At 46.8% G+C, this 26,211-nt stretch overlaps 2 protein-coding genes across 3 annotated transcripts in view; one reads left to right on the top strand and one right to left on the bottom strand.

Moving 5' to 3' along the window:
- Window positions 1–4,004, bottom strand: part of ATRN (attractin) — a 143,629-nt gene extending 139,625 nt beyond the window's left edge. Inside the window, exon 1 of one of the 2 annotated variants that reach the window (XM_077782656.2) lies at window positions 3,659–4,004. In XM_077782656.2, the coding sequence (XP_077638782.2) occupies window positions 3,659–3,963 (305 nt within the window). In that variant the 5' untranslated portion in view covers window positions 3,964–4,004. The remainder of the gene's footprint in view (window positions 1–3,658) is intronic. The other variant, XM_085577295.1, reaches the window with a different exon arrangement.
- A 21-nt stretch (window positions 4,005–4,025) lies between these two features.
- The window catches only part of LOC110468808 (uncharacterized), a 76,914-nt gene continuing 54,728 nt past the window's right edge, over window positions 4,026–26,211 (top strand). Inside the window, exon 1 of the mRNA XM_085577298.1 lies at window positions 4,026–4,186. The gene's annotated coding sequence lies outside the window, so the exon portion shown is untranslated. The remainder of the gene's footprint in view (window positions 4,187–26,211) is intronic.

Below are 26,211 nucleotides of genomic sequence, written 5' to 3'. Positions count from 1 at the left end.
TTTTCCCAGGGAAAAAGGGAAATGGAATATTAGAAGACTGCAGCTCAATGCTACAATGTTCATCCTCCACGTGAATGCAAGAAGATGTGAGAGATTAATAGGTTAGTGAAGCACAAGGTGTATCTTTACAATGTAAATGAAAACAGTCAAGGCCACAAATAGAGCCATCACATACATCTAGATAAGATAGGATGATTAACATGCCAAATTTAATTACATCTCTCAGTCCAGCAGATAAGCACAAATAATACACTGCAGTTAGAAAATAATTTTCACCTGCTCTTCTACTTCCCATTTGTACCTATAGCATCTAATAACACACTAGGTCCTTTAAAGCCAAACTCATGACAACAGTGAACCAAACAAAAACCTCCTGCAGAGCCAAGTCTGACAGGAGACAGAGCAAACTCAAGGCATGTGAAAGAAGACACATGACTGCAAAACTATGAACACCGCTTCTCTGCATTTCTCAGAGCTCCAAGTTTAAAGATATTACTAGGAATTTGAACTCCTTAATAAAACTAATAAACAGACAAATAAACCATCTATAAAGAAAAAAATTTATTATATTTTTCAGGCAAACTTTTAGACTAGAATTATATATGAGAAAGAAAAAACGTTTTATCAAAACAGGCAAGAGGATAAAAAGTTTAGGTTCTATTAGCAGTGAATATACACCAATTCTTTTTTCACTTGGCATTACCATTCAGAAAAGAAGCCTCTCAAATCCAGTCCCCTTAAAATAACAAATATCCTAAGTTTCTCCAATAAAGTAACAGGTATGAGGCTATTCCTTTAAGTTCTCTTCCAGCTAAAAGAAAATGCTTGTCATGACAGTGGCAAAAAGACATTTAAAAGCTACGTTTGGATTGTAAATGTAGGCGAACCCGGTGGGAAGAAATGCTGATGTCTGACTCTAGTTCAGAAGGCTGAATGATTACTTATTATAACTATACTATAATACATTCATATGCTATTTAAAGGATATACTAAAACTACATACTTACTTTTTCTAACTACTATATTTCACTCCCTCACAACTCGTGACTTTCTCGCTCAAGTCCAGCCACAGGTGGATTGTATTGGCCATCAGGCTCAAACAATCCTCACCAGAATCCAAACAAGCAATCACCCCAGGTAAACAAATTTCTAAACACATTCTACATAGGAAAACAAGGAGCAGAAATAGTTTTCTCTTTCTTTCCTCTGTACTCCTCTATGAAAAAAATCTTAAGAGGAAGAAGAATGTGCCTACCACAGTTTGGACTTCCAGGGCTTGCCTAGCCTGGAATCATTTCCATACAAAACCCCTTTCAAACTGTTTACAATACACACTCATCTACAGATTGCCAATAAATATGAATAAAAAAATTAAAGTGTTTTTCTTCCATGCGTTCAGGTTATATAGGCAGTTACCCTCCTCTCACATTCATAAGGAACATCACCGAAGGGTGCTTGGTGTTTTCAGTAGCTCCCCAGTAAAGCAGTCACTGCCTAGGATAATCATCCTTTTTTTATTTCCTTCTTTTCCAGGAATCAGCCCTGCCAGGGAATTCACCTAATGCATGCAGACACACACACTGGCTCTCTCACTGCCACAGCTGACGAATCCAAGGCAAGTAACCATCTCACAGAAATCCTTGCCATAATACAGAAGCCAGGGAGCATGTTCAGCCTATTCCCATTTTCTCATCCAGTGGGATACACCTCAGGCACACAACCCAGCCAAGTAACCCAGCACTAAAAGAACTGCCCCTAGCACTGCAGAAATGCACTTTCTATCGGCATATAGCCCAAAAATCACTGTCCTGTGCAGACACCCCGCATTCCCACACACAGTCGTTTGCACATGTCCTGGACCAATGCAGAGCCAGGGGATTCAATACCCCTGCCCAGAGCCCTCCTTGAGCCTTTTTCTCCTCCAAAAAAAGGACTCTCCCAATACCCTCTATCCTGTCCAATCCCCTCCCACTTGCCCAATCTTGCCTCCCCACAAGCCCAGGAGCTTTTTTCCACCAGGCTGCTACTGCCACTGCCCCTCCCGAAGAGCCAGCAGCATTACAGCTCCAGAAGATGAGCCTTCCAAATGCCAGCTACTCCCATAAGGATACTGCTTCTCTCCCCTGCACATACCTCTCCTGAAAGAGCCTTTAACCAAAACCAGCACCTGCTGATCTGCCAACAAGAGGAGCTTCCTTAACCCCCTCCAAACACCTCTAGAGTCTCCCCACAGCCCTAACACCCACTTGCACATCCTTCTCCTCCAACCTGTTCCAAGTGTGATCTAGTCCCATGTACACATTAGTCCTTCTCCCCGCCCAGGAACTGGCCCCACACCCACGCTGTCCTCCTCTGTCCACCTGCTCCTCACTGCTCCCATCAGCTTCCAACTCCAGCCACATCCACGCACAAAGCTACCCCCATTCACCCACCATCCTTACACTCCCATTTATCAGTTCCCAAACCTAGCCCTACTGCCAAAAAATATCCCCCTACCCACTCCCCTCCAGCTTTACTTTCTGTCTGGATCTACTAAAATTTAAACCAAACATTTTCCTGGCTGTGCAATCCATCACGCCCAGATCCCCAGTGATCCAGTGCCCTACAACCACTGTTCCTACATAGCCCCTTAGAATCACAACTGATCACCAGTTATGCCTGTGCAACCCCAGCCAACCAACACCAAAAATTCAGCCCCCTTAGAGTTGGCTCTGCAAAACAAACATCCTGTATTCACCAACCGTGGCACTAAACATCCATATTCCATTGCTCTGAGAGCTCCCGCAGGAAGCCCAACCCCTCACCTCCTCTGAGGACCTCCAGACCAAGCCTGCCACACTGTCACCCCATCACACCTATGCTGCCGTCACCCTTCAAGCCTGTTCTCGCACACCCACCTCTCCCTCTGCATCCAAACCCCTTTTGTCCCCTTGCAGGACTACTGCCCATCCCTTTTCACCCACATTCCCCTTAATCAGCCCCATGCTCACACCCTCACTGCCCAGAGACCCAGCCCCTATTGTCCCCTCAACACGGTCCTATCCTGCACTAACACCTGCATCTTTATAGTCACCTACATCTGTCCCTCACTTTTATCATCACCTGGACTGCTGCTCACCTTTACCATCACCTGCGTGCCCCTCACCATTCCCTTGACCTGCCACTCACCTTTAGTGTCACTTCCATCTGCTGCTCATCTTTCATCTCACCTGGTCCCACCCCTCACCTTTAATGTCACCCCGACCCTACTGCCCTCACTCACCCCTGGACCCTGCTCAGACTCCCACCCCGTTTGAGTGCCCGAACCTGCTTCTCGTACCCACCTCTCTATTTCCCTCATGCGCTCCTTTGGGCAACCTGACCCGGGCCACCGAGCCACTGCTGTGTCCTCTCCTCTCTCTCTTGCCATGTCCCTCATGCCCATCCCTGACGTGGCTGCCGCACGGTCCCCTCCGTACCCCAACCCAGCCCGATCCCCACGGTCCAAACGAACACCTCACTCAAACCAGCCCCTCACCCTTGAACCAGCCTTTCACCCCCGTAGCCCACACCCAACCCCTCACTCCTGAACCAGCCCCGTCCACCCCAGCCCTAGGCGTCCCCGCGCCCCGCGCCCCACCGCAGGGCACGTCCGGCCCCCCGCCCCGCGGGAGCTCACCTGAAGCGCCCCCCGCAGTGCTGGCACTGATCGCCCACCCAGCCAGGCTGGCACTCGCACTGCCCGGTGCCCGGCTGGCACCGCCCGCCGTTGGCGCACGGCTTGTCGCATTCCTTGGACACCGCCACCTCCTCGCCGGCGGCGGCGGCGGGGCCCAGCACCAACAGCAGCAGCAGCGCCAGCAGCGGCGGCGGCGGAGGCGCCGGTGACCTCCCGGCCCGCCTGCCCGGTGCCCGCCGCGCCATCTGCGGCCGCTGCCGGGTGGGAGCGGGGCGGGCGGGGGGCGGCGGCACAACGCGGACCATCGGCCGCCGCGGGGCCTCCGCCGGTCCCGCTACGGTGGCCGCGAGTGGGGGGGGACCGGGAGGGCGGGGCCGGCGACGTCACGCCGCGGCCATGGCGGCGGGGCGGGGTCAGATGGGGGAGTCGCAGTCACAGGATCGGTTCCACTAATGGCAGGCTCTGGTGTAGAGGGAGTGGAAGCGGTTCTTGGTCCGGTGCTACAGCTGCAGAGCTCTTCACTTACCGGTGAGTTTCTCATCTCACCAAGTTTAACAAGCAGAGTTTAAAGCACATGGCAGTTCCCAAACCATTAAATGGCATTTCCCAGGAAATGAGTCAATTTAAAACTGAGCTGTAAAACTGAAGCCCCTCTACTGCTCCCCATTAGTTAAATATTACAGGTGAGAAAGCAGCGGCTGGCACAGATACAACATGAGCACTGCCCCAGGTAAAGGAGTAATGGAAGTAGCAGAATCAGAATCACTGGAGTGGAAAAAGCACTCCAGGATCACCCAGTCCAACCTGTGACACCCCCCCCCCCCCTATCTTATCAAACAGCCCAGAGCACCGAGTGCCGCGTCCAGGCATTCCTTGGACAGCTCCAGGGATGATGGAGGCTGCACCACCTCCCTGGGCAGCCCCTTCCAAGGCCTGACCACCCTTTCCAGGGAGAAATTCCTGCTGGTGTCCAAGCTGAACCTCCCCAGGCCCAGCCTGAGGCTGTTCCCTCTCCTCCTGTCCCTGTTCTCTGGAGCAGAGCCCGACCCCCCGGCTGTCCCCTCCTGGCAGGAGCTATGCAGAGCCACAAGGTCCAGGCTGAGGCCCCTCAGCCACTCTTGGTGCTCCGGAGCCCTCCTCAGCGTTGTTCCTTTCCCTGGGCACATTCCAGCCCCTTAGTGCCTGTCCTGAACTGGGTGCTCGGGGCTGCCCCAGCACTTGAGGTGCCCCAGCAGTGCCACACAGGGCACGGGCACTGCCCTGGGATGGAGCAACCCCATGCTGGGCCCTACTGCTCCCATGGATGATGGACACATGTTGATTGGGGTCTGTCCCACCAGCATCCCAGGGTGTCCCTGTACCCCAGGTGAGCCCAAAAAGGTCCCCCCAGAGGTGGGGATGTGTCCCCCCTATGTCGGGAATGCCCCTCAGCCACCCCACACACTGTGAGCGTGGGCCTCGAGGCTGAAGGGGAGGGAAAAGGAAGTGTTCAAGACGAGGCTGAATGGGCCTCTGAGCAACCTAGGAAGCAAAATGGAAAGAAATTGTTCTGTGTGAGGGTGTGAGGCCCTGGCACAGGGTGCCAGAGAAGTTGTGGCTGCCCCTGGATCCCTGGCAGTGTCCCAGGCCAGGCTGGACAGGGCTTGGAGCAGCCTGGGACAGTGGAAGGTGTCCCTGCCCACATGACAGGAGTGGGATGAGATGAGATCTAAGATCCCTTCCAACTCAAACCACTCTGTGATTTTATGATATAAAATCAGAAAGTTGTATAAGAAGAAAAAAAAAAAAAGAATCTGAAAAACAGGATACCCTCCTACCCTGGAAAACAAGCTAGTGATCTCCAAGGATTTCTGGGCCTTAATTTTTAACAGCTAAGGCCTGAGTAAGGAAGAATAAAGAAGTTAAAAGTAATTCTCTTCTGAATTTGTGGCAAAACAGCAAACTTTGTTGGACACAGCAAGGATATCCTTTGCAGCAGGAAGGGTGACAATTTCAGACCTTTAAATTTTAACAGAATGCAAAAGACATGAGAAACCTGACAGTGTTTGGAGTTCTTGGGTAACTGTTACCTTTGGTCTGTCTCCAGCAATATGATTGTGTCTGGAGTTATACAAATTGTTTTGAGTGAGGCAAGATGTTGACAGCTGAGAATTTATTATTGAAAGAAAAAAAAAAAGGGTAAAAGATACTATTCACATTTTTCCCTCCAAAAGGGTGACCAGGGTTTAGGTGCAGTAATGCAAAGACACGGAGCAGACTGGGTGGAAATAGCCAGCTCACCATATTTAAACAGTTCATTTGTGTTTAGAAATTCAAATGTTATTTACCTGTCTGAGGGAGGTTTTCAGTAGGACCCTAAGTGATTTCTACATTAGTTGCTGGGATAACAAATGGTGTGGGAATCCAGGGCTTCCCTCTGGCTGCCCTGGAAGGTCTGGGACCCTGGCAGGGGGTCAGGAACCCCCCTGGACAGAGCCCCAAGAAACACTGTCTCTGATCTCTGTCCATGGAAAAGAGTTTTCAATCTTACAGGGTGAATTACAAGCTCTGAGTGTTTGATATAAGTAATAATTAAGTGTGGCACGGGTGCAAAAGTAAAATTTTAGGATTCTAGATTAGGGGTTCAAAGGGGACAAGATGGAGGAAATTGGGTGTGCCTTGTCCTTTTTCTCCTTCTTCATGCCCTCCATGTCTCACTGTGGTGTTGGCATTTTTCTGTTGGTTTAGGCTGGGGACACACTGTTCAACGTAGGTGACAGATATTGGCACATTATTGTAAATCCAGCCCAGGGAGTTTCTGGTATTTAATGTTTGTAACATTACACTGAGGGCAGAGCCCTACACGCTGCCCTGCAGGACAGAGCTGCGGCAGGGCAGCAGAACATGTTATACATAAGCAAGAATAAACAATCTTGAAAACCAGCACAGACAAATTATGGCTTCTTCTTTGGCAATGGGGCAGAAAGACAGAGACTTTTTACAATCTCGGAATCATCAATACCTCCGATTCCAACAAAAGGGTGTTGAGCAGATAGGAAAGAAAACATTCTGAAGAGTGGTTGGGTTTTTCTTGTCAGTCAATTATCTCTAGCAAAACCACTGCTCAGAGAAGATTTTTCCTTTTCTGCTTGAGGCCTCAAGAAGGAGGATGAAATCTTGGGTTTAATTTAAAACTGTTGGGTTGGGCTCACCTGGTATTCAAAGGCAACCAAAACCAAAAACATGTGAGTGATGAGAAATAGGTTGCAAATTCCTTGTAGGCTCTAGAGAAATGGAGGCACAGAGAGGCTATTTCTACATACATCTATATTCCCGGGACACAGACAACTGCCAGCATGCCCTGAATCTGGGAATTCAGATACCCAGTCATTTCCCAAGGTGCTGCCAGAAAAGCCAGTCTGGCTCTGAGATTCAGTCAGCTCAGGATACAGGCAGTGCATGACACTACTCTTTGGATTGTCACTGCGATGGGTGACCCTGGCTGGACACCAGATGCCTTCTAAAACTGCTCTCACTCCCCTCCTCAGCTGGGCAGGAAAAGAAAATACAATGCAAGGCCCATAGTTGGGATAAGGGCAAGGAGAGATTAGTCACCAGTTACTGTCATGGTGAAAAGAGATGGAGGAAATCAGTTTAATTTATTACCAATCCAATCAGAGCAGGGCAACAAGAAATAAACTCCAATCCTAAATCACTTTTCCCCCCACCCCTCCTTCTTTCCCAGGCTCAATTTCCCTCATGCTTCTCTCCCTCCTCCTTCCAAGTGGTGCACGGGGGCAGGGAATGGGGCTGTGCTCAGTCCTTCACACTGTCACTGCGCTCCTTCCTCCTCAGGGGTTGGACTTCTCACACTCTGCCTCTCCTCCAGCCTGGGCTTCCCATGGGAACACAGTCTCCTTCAGGCATCCCCATGCTCTGCCATGGGGTGTTCATGAGCTGTACGTGGATCTCTGCACCCCCACACCCTCCATCCATGGCTCCATCAGACATGGAGGGAAGCTCCAGCGCCTCCTCACAGGAGCCACCCCTGGATCAAAGCCTGCTCACCCAAACCCAGCACAGTCACACAGGTGCTGCCAGCACAAGTTGCTCCCACTAAGTGATGCCAAAAGATTCCAAACACTGGAAGTGTTGCTGGCATGGCTCTAAAACAATGTATGGATTAGCCAGATATATCCAGCTCAGGGCTGGGGTTGGAATCTGCTGTCAAATCTTACCCCCATTCTCTACTTTGTGTCTTCTTACATCTGTTTTTGTTCACTTGCAGTTATCAGTGATAACAGTACTTGTATTTTCACAACATCTGCTCCCCCATTTCTTGCCAAACATAGCTCTCTGTTGCACAAAGGACAGAAAGTAAAAACATTGGGTAAGGGTGGAAATAAACTTGGAGAAATTGTTCCCATCCTAGATATCAGTTGAATTTCTCTTCACTGGTATCAGATTTAGTGAACTGCTTCTATGCTCAACAGTTTTTTGGGTTTTTAACCAGCTAGGCGGGTAAAGCACAAGATGCCATCCATCCTTGGATCTCTCCCCACCCTGTTCCCCACAGCAGATTCCATAGAATCACAGAATCACAAAATGGTTTGGGTTGGAAGAGACCTCAAAGCTCATCTCATTCTAACCCCCTGCCATGGGCAGGGACACCACTCCATACAGCAGATTCCTCCAAGTCCTGTCCAACCTAGTCTTGAATGCTTCCAGGGATAGGGCAGCCCCAACTTTCCTGGGAAATTAGCAATTCAAAAGGTTTTTGCAGTTGGAGAATCAAAAATGTTTTCTACCAGACAGAATTGTTAGATCTGTGCAGTGGTTGATGGTTGTTTTTTATCAAGCAAACTTCAAATCACTTAAAAAAAGAGTTAAGAAGGGTCACCCAGTGAATGAGAACAGGAAGAGAGAGTTCTGACAATAAAGCAACAAATTCTGACAATAAAGCACCTAACAGAGATGCCTGTGGCAAATCTCAAATACTTGGGAGAAGAGTAACATCTGTGAGTGTTGCACAAGAGAAGAAATCCTTTCCTAGCCTTGTTAGTGATCATGCTGTCCTCCCTGGCACTGTCTGTATCAAATATTAGCTGCAGGAGATAATTACTGTTATATTAACTTCAATCTGTCTCATTTTAACATGCAAAAAATGTCAAAAAATACTTTTGGGTTGTTGTTGTTGGCTTGGTTTTTGTTTTGGTTTGGTTTTGGTTTTGTTTAGGTTTTTGGTTTGGTTGTGGTGTTTTGGTATGGTTTTTGTTTTGTTTTGTTTTTGTTTTTAAATATTGACAAGCAACTTGCTGACATGAAATATCATTTGGAAGGAGAGGAGTTAGGTTAGCCCAAAGTTCTGACTTGGCTGTTTTTATTTCAAAAGACAAAAATATTTCATAATAGATATACTAGAATGGTTAATACACCCTTTCCTGGTAACAGGCACAGCAGGCCTATGGTGTTTTTGCAAACTACACATAGGGAGGGCTTTGCCTTGACAGATGGAAGGGCCCTGTGTATCACAGCTGAAAACATATCGTCAGAGCAACACTTTAGTGACTGATCTCTGCTCTCTGGTGACCAGGGACAGGACCAAAGGGAATGGCTGAAGCTGTGTCACAGAAGATTTAGGTGAATATTAGGAAAAGATTCTTCCCCCAGAGGGTGGTCAGATGCTGAACAGGCTCTCCAGGGTTTGTGGAGGCCCCAGGGCTGCCAGAGCTCCAAAAGCATTTGGACGATGCTCTCAGGCACGGAGTGGGGTTGGTGGAATGTCCTGTGCAGAGCCAGGAGCTGGACTTGATGATCCTTGTGGATCCTTTCCCACTCAAGCTACTCTGTCCGCAATATTCTATGACTCACACAACTTTGTGCAGTATGTGAAATAAGCAACCGCTTCCATGGACATTGATGTTGGACAACTATAATCAAGCAAGTACAACATGCAAGTACCACCAGCACTGAATTAGGTCTGGAATGAGGAGTTAAACTCACCTCTATTCACTCTTGCTGCCAAACATTTATGGCTCCATCTGTTGTCGTTATGTGTGCAGTTGAATCCATATTTACTCAGCACATATTTGCTCTGTATATAAGCCAAGTACTACCCACTTCATATGCCCAATGACAGGATATCCGGATATGCTAATGAATGAATTGGCCTCTGGGGTGAAATTATGTCTGCATTAAGAAGATTTACATTGATATTAATAATGTCAGAGCATCATTGCTGATGGCTGAGTCATGGCTGAGCTGGGTATCACAGACATGTAAACAGTGAATCTGCCCTAGGAGGCTGGTTCAATGGTATGTTTATCAACATGGATCAAGTAATGGTGATATCAGAGGTCAAAAATCACATGAAACCATAAGCATAATACTGCATTGTACAAGCTTTTTATCTGCTGCTGAGATGAACTCACCAGAGTCCTGACCTTCAGAAATAACTCCCTAGCGAAGGGCCTGGAATCAAGGCCCTTTTATCCAATTATCTTGAATTCCAATTATCTTGTAACCCAGCATTGCTATTTTTTCTACTCCTCACCCAACCTGCTACTTCCACCCATTACAACCTCTGCCCACATACCCAAATCCTCAGCACCTTGCACCCTGTCTCTTCTGTTGAAGGTTCTTCCATTTTCCCCAACTCTGAGGGTTTCACTTCCGCAGCACCAGTGAAGTCTGAATCCAAATAAGATTATGGCCAGACCAAAATGTATTCACTTAAGATGATTGTTTGCTGCCTGTGGACATGTGTGAGGCAACTCTACACATAAAACTGCCTCATGGTCTTATCATAAATCCCAGAACAGTTTATGTTGAGAGGAACCTTAAAGACCATCTTGTTCCACCCCTTACCATGGGTGGGGCCACTGTCCCAGGCTGCTCCAAGCCCTATCCAACCTGGTCTTGAACACTCCCAGGGATGGGGCAAACAGCTTATCTGGGCAACCTGTACCAGGGCCTCACCACCCTCCCAGGGAAGAATTTTTGCTAATGTCTACTCTAACCTGCCCTCTGGCAGTGGAAGTCATTCCAGTGGCTGTCATTCCAGGCCCTTCTTTAAGATTTCTCTCCAGCTCTCTGGTGACTCCTTTGGACCCTGGAAGGTGCTCAAAGGTCTCCCTGAAGCCTTCTCTTCTCCAGGCTGAACAGCCCCAATTCTTCCTTCAAAACACTCACTGGTTTTGTTTAATATTTTTTTTTACTCTCCAGATTTCCTGCTAACAACTCACATTTATTTTGTTTTGCTTCCCTTGATCCTGTCCCAGACCTCACACTGGCATAAGTCCCCCTCATACCAAAGAGCTTTTCCGCCCAAGTTTCTGAGCTGATACAAATGTCAGAATGGCAGGAGTGAGCACAGAAACCCTCGATTTTCTACCCACCAACTGGAAATCCTGCTATGAGCATGTTTGACTATACAAATCCAATTATTAAGCACATTTAGGTATAAATTCAGAGTTTGCTAGAGGTCTAGTTTGATCTCTCTTTTTCCTTTATTTAGATGTGGATGGCCAAAGGTCCTTTGAAAAAGTGCTTAATAAGGGCAGAAATATAGTAACTCAAGTGCTTCCAGGAACAAAGGTCTAGAGATTTGCAGGCATATTAATGATGAGTAACAGAATAATAACTACATCTGCACAGTTGCTTTAGATTTTTATGATAGGGGGAAACTATTAATAAAACTTTATTGAAGCACAGAAATTGGGAGAGAAAATGAAGAGCAGTGCACTCTTCCAAAGCTGTTGAGGACACAGTGGTTAGTGAGAGTGTGAAAACATCATGTGGACTTGGGTTTATGTGCAGGGCTCTGGAAGAACTCTAATGATTACAATAATTTGGGGTTTGGTTTTCCATGTAATTCAAAATAAACAGTATTTCATAGGATCATAGAATGTTTTAACTTGGAAGGGACATTAAAGATCATATATAGAATCAGGAAGACTGCTGGATCCGTCCAGGTTCAGCAAAAAGCATCTCAGCCTCCAAGTTACTTGCAGTGTATCTGCTTTGTTTCTTTTTTGTAGATTTTCTATTTTATGGTCATGTCTTGACAGAGATTCATGGAATTCATTTATCTCCATCTGAATTTAGGGAGAAGATGTGTAGGCTCTGAAGTGCAGCATTTGATGGCCTCAAGTTGGGTAACTATGAAACCAAGATATCTGTTTGGGAAAATGTTGATTTATATAGACCAGGTACTAAAGGGCCAGACCTGGGAAGTGTGGCTCCCAGCCCAGAGCCATAATCTCTCTAAAGCCACTCCTCCATACCCCTGGCATATTTTGAGATAACCTGCACCTTAACAATGAAAATAAAAGTATTGTATAAAGAACAAAGAGTGAAAAAGAAAAACAAAGTCAAAATACTTGTGTGTCTTGGGAACGGAAAAATCATTTCAGCGAGCCATCTCTGACAGATATTTTTTTGAAAACTAATACTGAATAGTAAATTTGCTGCAAGGAAAAAGCTAACTACATGCTCAAACCACAATATCTATAAAAAGAAAGGCTATGTTTGCAAGCAATTCTTCTCAGAGGAATCATCCAGGTCCAGACTGCTCCCTGGAAGGAGCATTAACTACATCAGGCTTTTTTTCAAGCATGGAGCAAAGTCCCAAGTGTAGCAAGTAATTGAAAGATCATTGACCAACAATAGCAAGTTAGATGCCGTCAGGGAGAGCCTGAATGCTATACAAACAGCTCTGTCTCCCTCCTTCCTTCCAGCACAGCGCCCAGCAAGAGGATATCAAAAAGCATTCACAGTCACAATGTGACCCTCCACACATTCAGCTCAGGGAAGGGGCTGAAAAGAAAGGAGGTGCCAGCATTATTCAGGGTGTTCTTGGGAGGAAGAAAGGGAGGCATGACAGTTTTTTATATTCAAAAGCAAACCCCAGACAAAACAGTGAAGACAGGCTGCACATTGTTCAGAGCTGCTAGACATTCTGCGTTTCTCATGGAGAAGCATCTCTGCTGTGTCTGATCTCAGCAACCCCTGCTCTGATGTCGGGGCTGGCGGGGGTGGCTGGTGCCCGTGGTGGTTTGCTAGAGCAAGAGCCATGGCAGCCCCACAGTGAGTGCAAGACTCACCCTGCTAACACCATCCCTAGGGTGCAGACAGGCAGGCAGATTGTGCCACATATGTCTGAGGAGGTCTCACCCCCCCTAGAGAGATTTACTGACAAGGAAGAGGAGGAAGGGGAGGATATGCTATTGGATTAGTGCTTCTTGGTCCTCTCTTCTGCCTCAACTCATTTGCAGAAGCTCCAGAAGCACAACACTTCCTTGCCTCAGCCTTTTCTGTTGGGAGTTGAGCAGTGCTGCCCAGCCCTCTCCAGCACACCTACATGGAAACATGATTGCTGCCCTTGACTTGCAGCCTAGCACTGGCTGACTCACATATCTGTGGTGGAAACACCTTCCCCAGTCAGCCCCTGGTACTGCCATTCCCTTGGCATTTTTACTTCCTGGGAGCAGGCATGGCCCCATCAGAGGGACTATAGGGAGGTCAGGCACTGCACCAGGGATGCAGGTGTGTTTCCAGCTGCAACACAGACAGGCCCTGTACAATACCCAGCCTCTGCTGGGTGCAATTCCACCACGAGTTCTCTCTCTCCCCTCTGGCTCATATATCAAGTTGCTTCCTTCCAGCTCTTGGGACAGATGTTGGAATGGTGTTCACTCTCTGGGAGAAGATACTGAGCTCCATTTTCTCAGCTGCTTGAAGCCTTAACCACCCTCCCTGGCTATAGCCAAGGAAACAGCAGTGGCAAGAGACACCAGCCTTGGGCTCCAGGGCTGTTTTGGTGACTCTCTGTCAAAAATCTCTGCTTCTCACCTGAAGGGAGCTCCAGCTTCATACCAGTCAAATACCATCAGCTATAGGAGAGCTCCTCTTTTTTCATGGTATGGTACTTCACCTCTGCTCTGGAGACAGGCTGTGTGTTCAGCCTGGGGATGAGAAATATCCAGGGAGACCTTTGAGGCAACCCCAGTGCCTGGAGATCCTGAAGAACAATCTGGATGCAATCCTGTGCCATGTACTCTAGGATGACCCTTTTTGGGCAGAGAAGTTGGACCAGGTGGCCCACTGTAGTTGCTTCCAACCTGACCAATTCCAAATATTCTGTGAATAAAGGGGCTCCAAGAAATCTGCAGTGGGACTTTGAAAAATGACCTGGAGTGACAGAAAAGGGGGAACAGATTCCCACTGTTATAGAGCAGGTTAGATGGGATATTTGGAAGAAATTGGGCACAGAAGCTTTTGCTGCCTCATCCCTGGAAGTGTCCAAGGCCAGGCTGGATGGGGCTTGGAGCAACCTAGTCTAGTGGAAGGTATCCCTGGCCATGGGAGGAGGTGGAATGAGATGGTCTTTAAGGGCCCTTCCAATCCAAACCATTCTGTGATTCTATGAATCTGTAAGTAAAATTAGTACTGGAGTAGCAGCATTCATCAGTAAGTGACCTGGGTGGACTGCTTGCTTCCCTGGGTGAAGTTATGCTGGTTTAAACCAACTTAATAACTGGCTGGGGACTGTATTGGCAGAACATATGCAAACCCTGCTGTTCAGCCACCTCGGGCCAAATTGGTTTCTTTAGCCATGGAATCTCTGGGATACAGAGGCTCACATTTATAGAAAGTTTATGAAACTACACTTTATCCAAGCTTTTATACATGGACTCATTGTTAAGAGAATGACTGGTCTGGCTGACTTCCGTGGGAGGAGATGGATGTGTAGTTAAACTGGTGCCTGTGGCTGAAGAAGAGGGGAACTTCCCCATGTGCTGGTCTGTGGCCTGTTGAAACAGCACACAAGGAACTTGGGTTTTAGATTATATCAACACATTTTGCTTCCTCCTATCATGACAGGCCAAACCAGTAAAGATTTACTGATTTTATATTGAAACCAGTTCTGCAAACACCTCTCCAAAATAGTTGAGCAAAGTATAATTGGGGTAATAGAGCCCAGGATAATAACAGCATTGAAGCAGGTATTTTGCTAGAGGTTGCATGAATAGCACTGAAGAGTAGGAAATGCCTATAAGGGGGGGATGGACATACAGAGAGCACACAAAATACAGGGGTGAATTATGGATGAAGTAAGCAGGACTGTGGAATTGCAGAAAAATTGAAGTTGGAAGAAATCTCTCCTTCCACCAAGCAGCTCAAACCATCTTGGAGAAATATTTGGGGCTTGAAGATACATGACTAATCAGCACCTCTGAGCACTAAATCAAGATTAATAGTTTCATGCAAGTTAACTGCAGTATGGCTGCAGATGCCTACATATTAACAGGGCTTAACAGGGGATTAAACCAATTTTAGGAGTAAAGAACCTTGGAAGCATGTTTGTTCCTCCCTTGGGACAGGCAGAGCAACTCCATCAGGAGGAGTACCACCAGGTCATGTGTTTTGGGTGGCACAGAGGGGATGAATAAACTGCTTGGAGCAGACCTGCAGCAGCCTTTGCCCCACTGGGTGAGTCATTGCAAAATCCAGGAGCCAGGGCAGAGGGGTCAAGAGGAAAGGGAGAGAGAAGTGAACAGAGTAGGAAACAGATGTTACCATACAACTGTTTCGTGTAGGATTTACAACAGTTCATGGAGTCAGAGGCAAGAAAGGACCATAAGCTCATGGAGGCTGACTTCCTGTATTTTGGTTCCATCCTGTTGCCTTAGGTGCAGACTGTACTCCTACCCCATTCACAGTCCCAGAGGGTCTCACATCTCTGGGCTCCCAGATTGTGCTGTAAAAACTCAGCTCTGTAGCACAATTTGGGGTGATGGCTACTGCAATTTGAGCCCTGTGCAGCTGTTCAAGGAAGCAGAACATCTGGCTCAAGAAGAAGATTTCTGTGGAATCCCTTGGGAGGAAACAGTCTTTCATTATAATCCAGAAAGGTCTGGAGAGCTGGATTTAATTTTTTTTTTCCAGTTTAAATAAATGTGACTTAAATGTAAAGTGTTGTGATCTATGAAATAAATACAGAAAAGATTTTTCACATTTCTTGCAGTGCTTTGAGCTCTCCTCAATATAATCATGTGAGTGTCTAGTCTGAGCACAGACAGACAAGGAGGAAAGGTGGGAGGCAAATGAATGTGAAAAAAAAACACCCCCAGTTCAGCACAACTGCAAGTGCAGGTTCACAATTATTGGGAGATGACGAGACACCTGCCAAAACAAGAAATGCTGGTTTAGAAAGAGCAGAACTGTCTTGTGCAGACTCTGCTGACAGGATCTACCCTGAGCACACAAAACTGGCTGCTGCTGTATTTGAGAATGCAGATGAAAACAGCGGGTTCTTCCGCAATGAGGCACGCCCCAGGGGTGTCTTTATAACAGGATTGTGTGTTTTAGAAGTAACATTGGATAGAAGCATTATCTGGGAATCTGTGAGTCAGCTTGTGTTTGGTATTGGCAGATAAATATACTAATAAGCACATGCAATAATAGCCACCTTGAAGGAGCAGCCTCAATTGCTGATATGGCAAACAGGTTTGCTAACGATGTGCAGAGATTGGCATTAGGAAGTGGTCGTGGTTGAGTCCTGAACAGTCAGTTCAGGAGAGGCAGGAAAATGCATTCCTTGGCTGAACTGTGCTCCAGCAATGAGTAAGAGGTGAGGGCTTTTCTGGAGCCTCAAAACCATCCTTGCTTCAGGCCAGAAGTGTTGCATGGGCTACGGGTTACTTGATATTTTGTGGGTAGCATTGCCTCTGTCCCCAAGGGTGGGACTCACCTCAGCAGGCCTGTGAAACTGGCCGCAACTGGAAGATGTTTAGGTGAGATTTCAGGAAGAAATTCTTCCCTGTGAGGGAGGTAAGGCACTAGTACAGGCTGCCCAGAGAAGCTCTAGCTGCCCCATCCGTGAGAGTGTTCAAGGCCAGGTTGAAGCAACCTGATCTAGTGGAAGGTGTCCCTGCCCATGGCAGGGGGTTGGAATGAGATTTAGCTTTTAGTGCCCTTTCACTCCAACCCATCCTGTGATTATGTCTTCTTCAGGGGCTTTTTCTGTAGTTAGTAGAGAATTGATCACTAGTCTGGGGCACCTCTCCTATGTGGAAAGGATGAGGAACTTGCAATTGTTCAGCCTGGAGAAGGCTCCAAGGAGACCTTATTGCAACCTGTCAGTACTTCTAAGGCAGCCTGAAAGAAAGGTGTACAAAAACATTCAAAGCAAATTTTGTCTTTGAAACAGGAAATCAAAACTGTGCCATACTTTGGCCTGCAGCTGAATGTGAATGAGATCCAATTATCTGTTGTGTTTGGAAAGCCTTTAAAGGCTGAGGAGAGAGTACACACCATAGGGCTGCAGACACCTATGTACAGCACCTCAAAAATCTGTAGATTTATGCAGTTCATAGAATCATCTCGTTCCAATCCCTTGCCGTGGCAGGGACACCTTCCACTAGAACAGGCTGATCCAAGCCCTGTACAGCCCGGCCTTGGACACTGCCAGGGATCCAGAGATGCTATCTCTGTGCAGCCTGTGCCAGGGCCTCACCATCCTCACAGGGATTAATTTCTTCCCAATTCCTTCCCAATAACCTATATAATCCTGCCTTCTGTCAGTGTGAAGCCATTCCCCCTTGTCCAAGGCCCCTCTCCAGTTCTCCTGGAGCCCCTTTAGATGCTGAAATGTGCTGAAAGGTCTCCCCAGAGCCGTCTCTTTCCCAGGCTGGACACCCCCAGCTCTCCCAGTCTGTCTCCAGAATAGAGGGGCCCCAGACTGTAACAGGCATGTTAGACATCCCCATACACATAACAGATGTGCTTTCAGGGCCTCAGCTGAGATCAGAGGTTTGATGTGCAGGACGTCAAGCAAAACAAAAGATGTTTTCTGCCTCAGAACCTCCCAAGTGAGTGGCAGGAAGGACTTGGCCAATGGAGGAGCCAAGCAAAGAAGATGAGAGGAATGGTGAGCATGGAACTGAAGAGCTGTGATTTTTGCAGACTTCAGCAAGAGGTGACCTTCTAGGCACTGTGGGGGGCAGTGCACCGGCAAGATTGAGAAGCAACTGAAAGAAAAAGCGTGCAAAATAGTCAGATTTTGGGGGCTGCAAAAGGCTGCTCTATGGAGAACAGAGTGACAGTTGCAAAGAAGGTGCTTTGTTTGGTGGAGGCTCAGACTGTGAGGCAGGGGAAAGATGGAGTGCAATGTGTTTGAGCAATGTGTTTGAGAGATGAGCTGGGAAGATGAACCCAGCAGCAATGGGGGAGTACAAACATGCTCTCAGAGAGTGCCATAGATAACCCAACTCCTCAGACCACCTTTCAACCCTTCAGCTCACACAGAGACATCATGACCACATAAAGTGTCTCTTTTTCACAATGAGCCCCATTTTACTTTTATTACTCTTTCACCCTCTCTTTGCTTAGCAATGAATGGATTACCTTTGGGTCAAAATAGCAAGAAAGAGGTTGTTCATCTGCACACAGAACTCAAGGTAAAGAGTGAGGAACATGAGGGGAAAATAACTCACCTTGTGATGAGAGGGATTATGAGTGGGAACCAGGGGGTAAAGAATGGGAATTTTCATGCTGGAATAATTTTAACAACACAAAACAACCACCTTGCCATAGTTAAGTGCTAAGAAATAACAACTTGCCATTAAGTCATCACATTATAGTCTCAACAGTGATCGTGTAGAAGCCTCAATATCCATGGTGTCAAACCAGGATATTCACAGGAAGATTAATGAGCATTTAAAACATGAAAGCTCCTCACCAGAAGGCTTTCTCCAGGAATTGCCTGCAAGCTCAATTGTTGTTACTTAAATAAACAGAACAGTATTGTTGAATATGAACATTTTTACATTGTCTTATAAAATTGTCAGAATAAGGGTGAAGAGGAAGTATTTTACAGCAAATATCCACAGGCAAATCTATTTTCTGCATAATTTTCCACTGCTTTAACACCCCAAACTCCCTAATTTGCCTACAGGTACCATGCTGCAATCTGTGCTTTCTGACACCATTTTAGGGAGTCACCTGCCCTGGAGAAGGGTTATTTCATACAATCATGGAATGGGCCTTTAAGATCACCTAGTTCCAAACACCTGTCCTGGGCAGGTATGCTGCTCACCTCGATTTCTTCTAAAGCTGTTTTGTGAGGGATGTTGATATATAATTTTGTCCTGGTTTAGGGCAAGAAACTCTCATTTCTATATTTTGTTCTGGTTTAGGGCAAGAAATTCTCATTTCTATATTCTTTTTCATGGTGTGAAAATATCTCCACCTTCTTCTGACCAGTCTCACAGAGCATGGCAAACTCCTGGCTGATGGCTAGAAGAGTTGCAGAAACTTCTGAGGAACACCTCATTCAAGAATTGGGACTGCTGGTGTTACTTTCCTCAGCCTGGTAGCTCATATTAGAGGAAAAGGATAAAAAAGGCTTAGAGGAGGTAACTGGTCTTGTGTTTGGATGGGAATCGCTGTGAAGATGGTGATTAAATGCTCTGCTGTCTGTTTTTAGAGGATTTGCCTTGTGGGAGGTGAACCTATAAAAGTCACCTGTCTACTTAGGAAGTGCTGATAGCTGATAAACAGGCAAGGCAGGAGGGTGGATGAGGGTGACTCAGGAGCAAGACACTCTCAAGGAAATGAACTCTCTTTGTAGATACTGAGATCATTAACTTGTTCTAGCCTCTGTCATCCAGGACTGAGATTTGTTACATGAGCTCAAACTCCCCTTAGGAGATGTTGGACACTTCACATGGGGTGAAGCCATGGGGTTTCATGGATCATTGGCCACCTCTTGTTTCCAGAAGGAAACTGACATCAGATGGGTGGAGAAACCACTGAACCAGCATCAGTGGAGATGACCAGGTGCAGGAGTGACAACCACTTAGAATCACAGAATCACAGGATGGTTTGTGTTGGATGGGAGTGAAAGAATATGTGCTTTAACCCCTCCCATGGGCAGGGATACCACTCACTAGATCAAGTTACTCAGGGCCACATCCAGCTTACCCTTGAACACTTCAAGGGATGGGGCCATGCAAAACCTTGTTGAGAAGGCTCAAGATATTAACTGGAAAATCTCTTCTCAGTGTCTGATGTTCCTCAGTAAGTCTGCATATCAGAGAACCTGTTTATAATATGTGAGTCTTGAGAACCTCACCCCTGGGGTGCTCTGACCTGCATGTATGCTGCCCTAAGCCACTGTAGCCACCAAGTTGGGATAGTTCATCCTAGACAGTTCAGATCACCTTCTCGTTAGCCTGTCTCCACTACAGGTTGACAGAATCAGGTCCAAGAACCTACAGACAGATAGAAATTGGCCTGTCAAGTCCTTTGTTTTCCAGTTTCTTCACTGCTGAGTTAAACTAAGCTACATGAGAACAAATTCACAGAGAGCATCCAACATCTTCTCTGTCCCTGACATCTTCTGTAATTATGCAGAGGACTTGTCCATCCCACTGGCATCGCTAGTTTCTGCACCAAATGCCTGGATCAAACCCACAAGTAGCTCTTCCAGGTTACATATTAGGAAGTTCTTTACTACAAGGATAGTGAAGCCCCTCTCTAGGCAAGTTGTCTAGAGAAGCTGTGGCTGTCCCACCCCTGGGACTGTCCAAGGCCAGCCTAGATGGGGCTTGGAGCAGCCTGTACTAGTGGAAGATGTCCCTGCCCATGGCAGGCCATCAGGACTGGATGGTCTTTAAGGTCCTTTCCAACCCAAATAATTCCATGATTTTATGAAGGCCGCAGGTCACTTGCCCTTAGCACAATGCATCACAGTCCCATGACTTATGTTATAAATCTGCTTTCGAGATCTTGCAGACCCAGGATAAAGTCCTGTACTTTGCCGTCTCCTCCTGATTGCCCCTGATATATCCCAGCTCCCTGATGCTAGTAGGGACACACTGCAGTCCACTCCACCTAGCACCAGCTGCCTACAGCCCCAGCAACTTTCTTTCCCTTCCAGCTTGCAAAAGCCAGGCTACAGCACCTCAGGTATCCAGAAACCCCTCATTTTGCATGCAGGAGACCATCCCCTCTGTGCCATGCACTTACCCTTCCCCAGCTGATCCCAGTCACAGACAAGTTCCAGCAGTTTCTCTTTGCAGGGTTTTGTGCAACATTCAAAGCAAGTGCATGAACTACTTGGGAACAAAGCCTTTTCCTCGAGGAAACACCCTTGAGAAGGCACCAGCTCTTACCACATTCACAGTCTGACAGCTTCTGGCAGCCCTTGGCTTCCCCAAAATGCACCCCAGCTGCTTCTGAATGGGAGCTGCTATAGGGAGGCAAGGTAAAAAATAGTTGCATAGGAATTGGTTTCTTTCTGGTGTAGTTGGAAGAGAAGAAGGGAATGAAAAGGAAAAGCTTAGTGACATCAGACTTGGCTTTCCAGAGCAGAGCATCTGAGTACCTCACTTCTGCATCCACTTGCCTCACTTCCCTGCCCCACTCCCAGCATTCAGCCAGCTCAGCTCTTGGCTCAGCTCTAGTTGAATGCAGACAGATTTTTCCCATGAGGGTGGGGAGGCCCTGGCACAGGGTGCACAGAGCAGCTGTGGCTGCCCCATCCCTGGAAGTGTTCAAGGCCAGGCTGGAGGGGGCTTGGAACAGCCTGGTATAGTGGAAGGTGTCCCTGCCCATGGCAGGGGGTTGAACTGAATGATTTTTAAGGTCCCTTCTAACCCAAACCATCCTGTGTCTGTATTATTCTACGATCTGATACATAAACACTGTCGGGACAGCAAACAAGAAACTTCAGGCTTTGAGATCTGGCTTTGCAGCTTTGTCATTCTTCAGTCCTCAGCGCAGGATTTTTGGTGCAGTGTCTTCTGCTCCAAGCGATTTCCCACTCCAGCAAATAGGCTGGCTGCTGCAAGGCAGGAGCACAATATATCTGCCCGTAGCAGCTGAATTGGCCTAAGCTCTGCAGAGCTAATCAGCCATGAAAATGCCCCTCCTTGCCATTCTGGAAGAATTGACTTTAATGATGAGAGACATTCTATTTTGAGTCTGTTCAAAAGGGTAGGATGCCTTTCAGGGAGATTTCAACTCATCCTTGGGAGCATCCCATGCAGTCAGAGAGCTCAGAGCTTTCTCTTAACCCTCTCCTAACCTGGAGTCAGGAATTTCAGAAGCTCAATGCAGGATTAATACAAGACTTGGAATTATAATATATATAATTAATACAAGGCTTGACATTTGCATTTTTAAAATTATTTTTTGCTGAGATCTCCTTAATGTGTTTTTCCCAGCCCTGACATTCTGCAAGTGCTGGTGATCCATCATGCTCCACATCTCCAGCTCCCACATCACCCTTGGCATTCTTGACCACCAGAATCATAGAATGATCAGGCAATCACAGAATATGTTGAGATGGAAAGGACTGTCTTGTTCCACCCCCCTGCCATGGGCAGGGACACCTTCCAGTATCCCAGGTTGCTCCAAGCCCTGTCCAGCCTGGCCTTGAACACTTCAGGGACGATATCAAGGATTATCACAGAATCACAGAATAAACTAGGTTGGAAAAAACCTTTGAGATAATCCAGTCCAACCTCTAACCTAACATTACCTTATCAACTAAATCACGGCACTGAGTGTGCCTCATCAAGCCTTTTTTTAAACACCTCCAGGGATGGTGACTCTGCCACCTCCCTGGGCAGCCCAATCCAATGCCAAACCACTCTTTCTGTGAAGAATTTTTATCATCTAATACCTAGCCTAAACTTGCCCTGGCACAGCCTGAGGCTGTGACCTCTCATCCTGTCACTGTTCCCTGGGAGAAGATACCAACCCCACCAGGCTACAACTTTCTTTTGGGCAATTGCAGAGAGTGATGAGGTGTCCCCTGAGCCTCCTCTTCTCCAGGCTAAATACTCCCAACTTCCTCAGCTGCTCCTCACAGGGCTTGTGTTCCAGGCCCTTTTCCATCCTGTTGCCCTTCTCTGGATACATTTGAGCATCTCAAGGTCCTTCCTAAACTGAGGGGCCCAGAAGTGGACACAGTACTCAAGGTGTGGCCTCACCAGTGCCAAGTAAAGGGGAAGAATGACCTCCCTGCTCCTGCTGGCCACACTGTTCGTGGTACATTCTGGGAGACGTCCTATAACATCTCCCTGGAAATGTTCCTGCACGTTGTGTTTAGCCCAATGTCCTAGCACAGCTACAAGGATACAATTCCTGTCTCCTGTCCTTACATCTGTGTTCTACCTCCCGTCTCACATTCAGGCAGCCATAGATGGGATTTATCTCCCGCATGCAGAGGGCTGTTAATTGTGCCTATGTTCAGGCTGGCAATGCCAGCAGGACCCTGTGCTGCTATTTTCCCTCATTATTCCCTGTATCTCCCTAAGGCAGCAATTTTTTCTCATGCGTCCCCTCTCTGAACAGCATCTCCTAATATCCCAGTCTCAGCCGTGGGAGCTATGAAATATGATAGAAATGATGGGACATTTATCCTATCTCCCAGCTGGGCTGCACTGACTGCCAGGGCTTTTTGTCCAGATTTAGGACACAGCTGCAAACAATAATTTGTGAGTCAGGAGCTGAGATTTTTAGGGGGCTAATAAAGATCCTCCCCATTAGTGAGTTGGGTGGAGATGGTCATCTTGAAAGGAAGTTGTTGTAAGGTTCCCTGGAGGAGAATACTTCCTGTGGAAGAAGGCATTTCTCTCTGTGAGAACAACCTGATCTATCATACTAGTTATTAGTAAGTAACTATAATAACTAATTTATTATTAGCAGACGGAGAGAGTTGAGGGTGTTCAGCATGGAGAAGAGAAGGCTTCAAGGAGACCTTACTATCCCTTCTAGTGCCTAAAGTGGCTTCAAGAGAGCTGGAGAGGGACTTTAGACAAGGGAATGGCTTCACACTGGCAGAAGACAGGTTCAGATGGGATATTGGAAAGAAATTCTTCCCTGTGAGGTTGTTGAGGCCTGAAACAGGCTTCCTGGAGAAGCTGTGGATGCCACATCCCTGGAACTGTCCCAGGCCAGGTTGGACAGGGCTTGGAGCACCCTGGTCTAGTGGAAGGTGTCCCTGCCCATGAAAAGGATTGGAATGAGATGGTCTGTAAGGTCCTTTCCAACCATTAAATGATTAATAATAATATTATCTGGTTTTGCAGCAGCACCTGAAGTTACAAAGACAAAGAATGTACTGGTCATGCCACTCTGAAGAGGACATCCCTACCATGGGGCTGATAAGGCTAGATGCATTTTTTGGGTCACTGTGATCAGCTATGACCTCCCAGGCTGGGTCTGAGATGGCTCAAAATTTACACCCAGGAGTCATATCACCCTAGTCCCTCCCCTGCTGACTATCTATCAAAGGCATATCTTGAATCCTGAGCAAAATATTCCTATCTCAATAATTCTGGAGAAAAGAAAGTCCTACAAGTAAGGCTGGAATGCAAATCCACTGATTCTCCTTTTTCTTCCACAATCCTCAGGTACTACAACTAACAAAGTAATGGAGTAAAATTATGAATTCAGCACAATCTGAAGATACATTTTTCCAATTTCTCTTTGAGTTCTCTGTGCCAGATTGCCCCAAGGGAGATGGTTACAGTTTGATGGCACATCTAAGCTCAGTGAGCCAGGGGCTGCTGTGCTCAGTGCTTTTCTCCATGCCAAAACCCAGTCACCCCTTGCTGTGAGTCAGGAAAGAATATTCCCAATGTAAATGACTTTACAGTTCATATAAATTAAGCCCTAGAGGACTTGACAGCAGAACAATTCTCTGTCTAAGCAGTTCATCTCACACCCAGCCTTCCTACCATGCACTCTATAGAGAGGGAGGGGTTTGGTCTCCATCCCTAAATCCCCCTGATATTATCAGGGAAAGAGGCAATTACACCCAACAGCTTTGCTGAAGTAGCTTGGTCAGCCTAGGGAGGCCACTGAACTCATCAGAGCAAGCTGGTGACCACATGTGGGAACAATGCTCAGTCACCACACAGCCATTGTGGATTCTGGTCTGTTCTCAGCCCTGATGGTTTTTTGCAGTGATTTATTTAAGCCCATATCAGGGTTTCTCAAGAGCTGAGTCTGCAAGCCAAGTCCGTCACTCCTGGGACTGATTTTTTTATTGTAGGACAATCCATCCTGCCACGACAGTATCTCTATCATCAAACAATGTTGCTCAGAGCATGTCACTACCTTATTTTTCATTCATGCGTCATCTGGTTTTGTTTGTTGTTCACTAGGAGACAAGCATGTGTTCAGCCATTTAGGACCATTAATAGATGATGTTGCTCTTCAAAGAGCAAGACTGGGAAAACACATACCGGATTGGGAAGTGTTGGTCAGAGGAGCGTGCAGCAATATTTTCTCATGAATTTTACATCTCTCTGCCCTCAGAGTGGAGTTCTCCACTCTCCCAGGCTTTAGCAGGTAAACTTGGTTTTGGTTTTCTTCGCTGATCACAAATCCACCACGTGGGTTCATGTGCTGGCAGAAAGTCAATCCAGATAGCTGGATATTTTCTAGCTCCAGGTGATGCCTTTTCTATGTCTGAGCAGCCTCAATGCTGTTCCCTCAAAGCCCAAGGGTGAAACACTTCCCTTTTCACAGGAAAACCATTCTGGCTGCAGAATGATTCATATGTTGGGGCTGGCGGACTGTCTGTTGTCTCCACATTTCCCCATGCACCAGAGGTTGTGGTCATGTCCTCTGGAGTGGCCTCTGAAGGCCATGGCACAAAGGCAGCATGGAGGAGAGGCTCTGATGGGAAGGTCCTCTGCAGCCAGGGAAGAAGTTATCTAAAGATGTTGTTAATTTAGCAAATGAACATAAAGTGCTGCTCCAGCTGTAGGTGGCTTCAAGAAGCTGCAAAGCTTCTTGGTCAGGCTTTTTGTCTGCAGGTTTGGTGCTCAGATATGTTATAATATGGTCAGGTTCAGAATCATAGAATCACATAGGTTGGAAAAGAGATCTAAGATCATTGAGTCCAACCATTAACCCAGCACTTCTACCTATGCAGTGCAAATAGGAATTCAAGAGAGGGTGGTGATGAGGGCTGGTCAAGCCTTCATAGACCTGCCTTGAAACCACTGATCAGTGGTTTCCCCTCATTACACGGAGTCCTAAAATACCTGTTCCTCTTCCTCTGTTCAGTTACCCTCATGGTGCATTTTTCCTTCCTTATATCCAGTTGGATTTCTTTTTCCTGCAAATTGCACCTCATCCCTTCACTGTGAATCTGTAGGAAGTCTTGTCTCTCTTCTGTCTGTCCCCTCTGTCATCCTCCCACTGTCAAGATAGTAAGGCTTTATAAGACCACTTTAAAATTTATTTGTATACAACCAGTTCTTGACTGGCCTTGACAAGTTCTCTTAAATAGTCCTAGCTTCCTAAGTCCATCTGCAATCTGGAGAGCTGAAAATATAGAATTGTTGCATTGGCCATATAGGAATGCCTGGGGAAGTAGAAGAGTTCAGCTGGATCCTGGGAAGAAGCACAATACAGGACTAGGTTTATCCTGAAGAACTATCCATCTATACAACCTTTGATGGGGCTTTGTTCTATAGGAACCACCTTGCAACTTTTTTCTTTAAATTATTTTTGAGTATTTAGGCCCATTTTTCCACTCTGTT

Source organism: Lonchura striata, chromosome 4, assembly GCF_050655825.1.
Source record: "Lonchura striata isolate lonStrDom1 chromosome 4, ASM5065582v1, whole genome shotgun sequence".
Lineage (NCBI taxonomy): Eukaryota > Metazoa > Chordata > Aves > Passeriformes > Estrildidae > Lonchura > Lonchura striata.
Note: the sequence above shows the minus strand (reverse complement) of the source record. Positions and strands in the feature narration are given on the sequence as shown.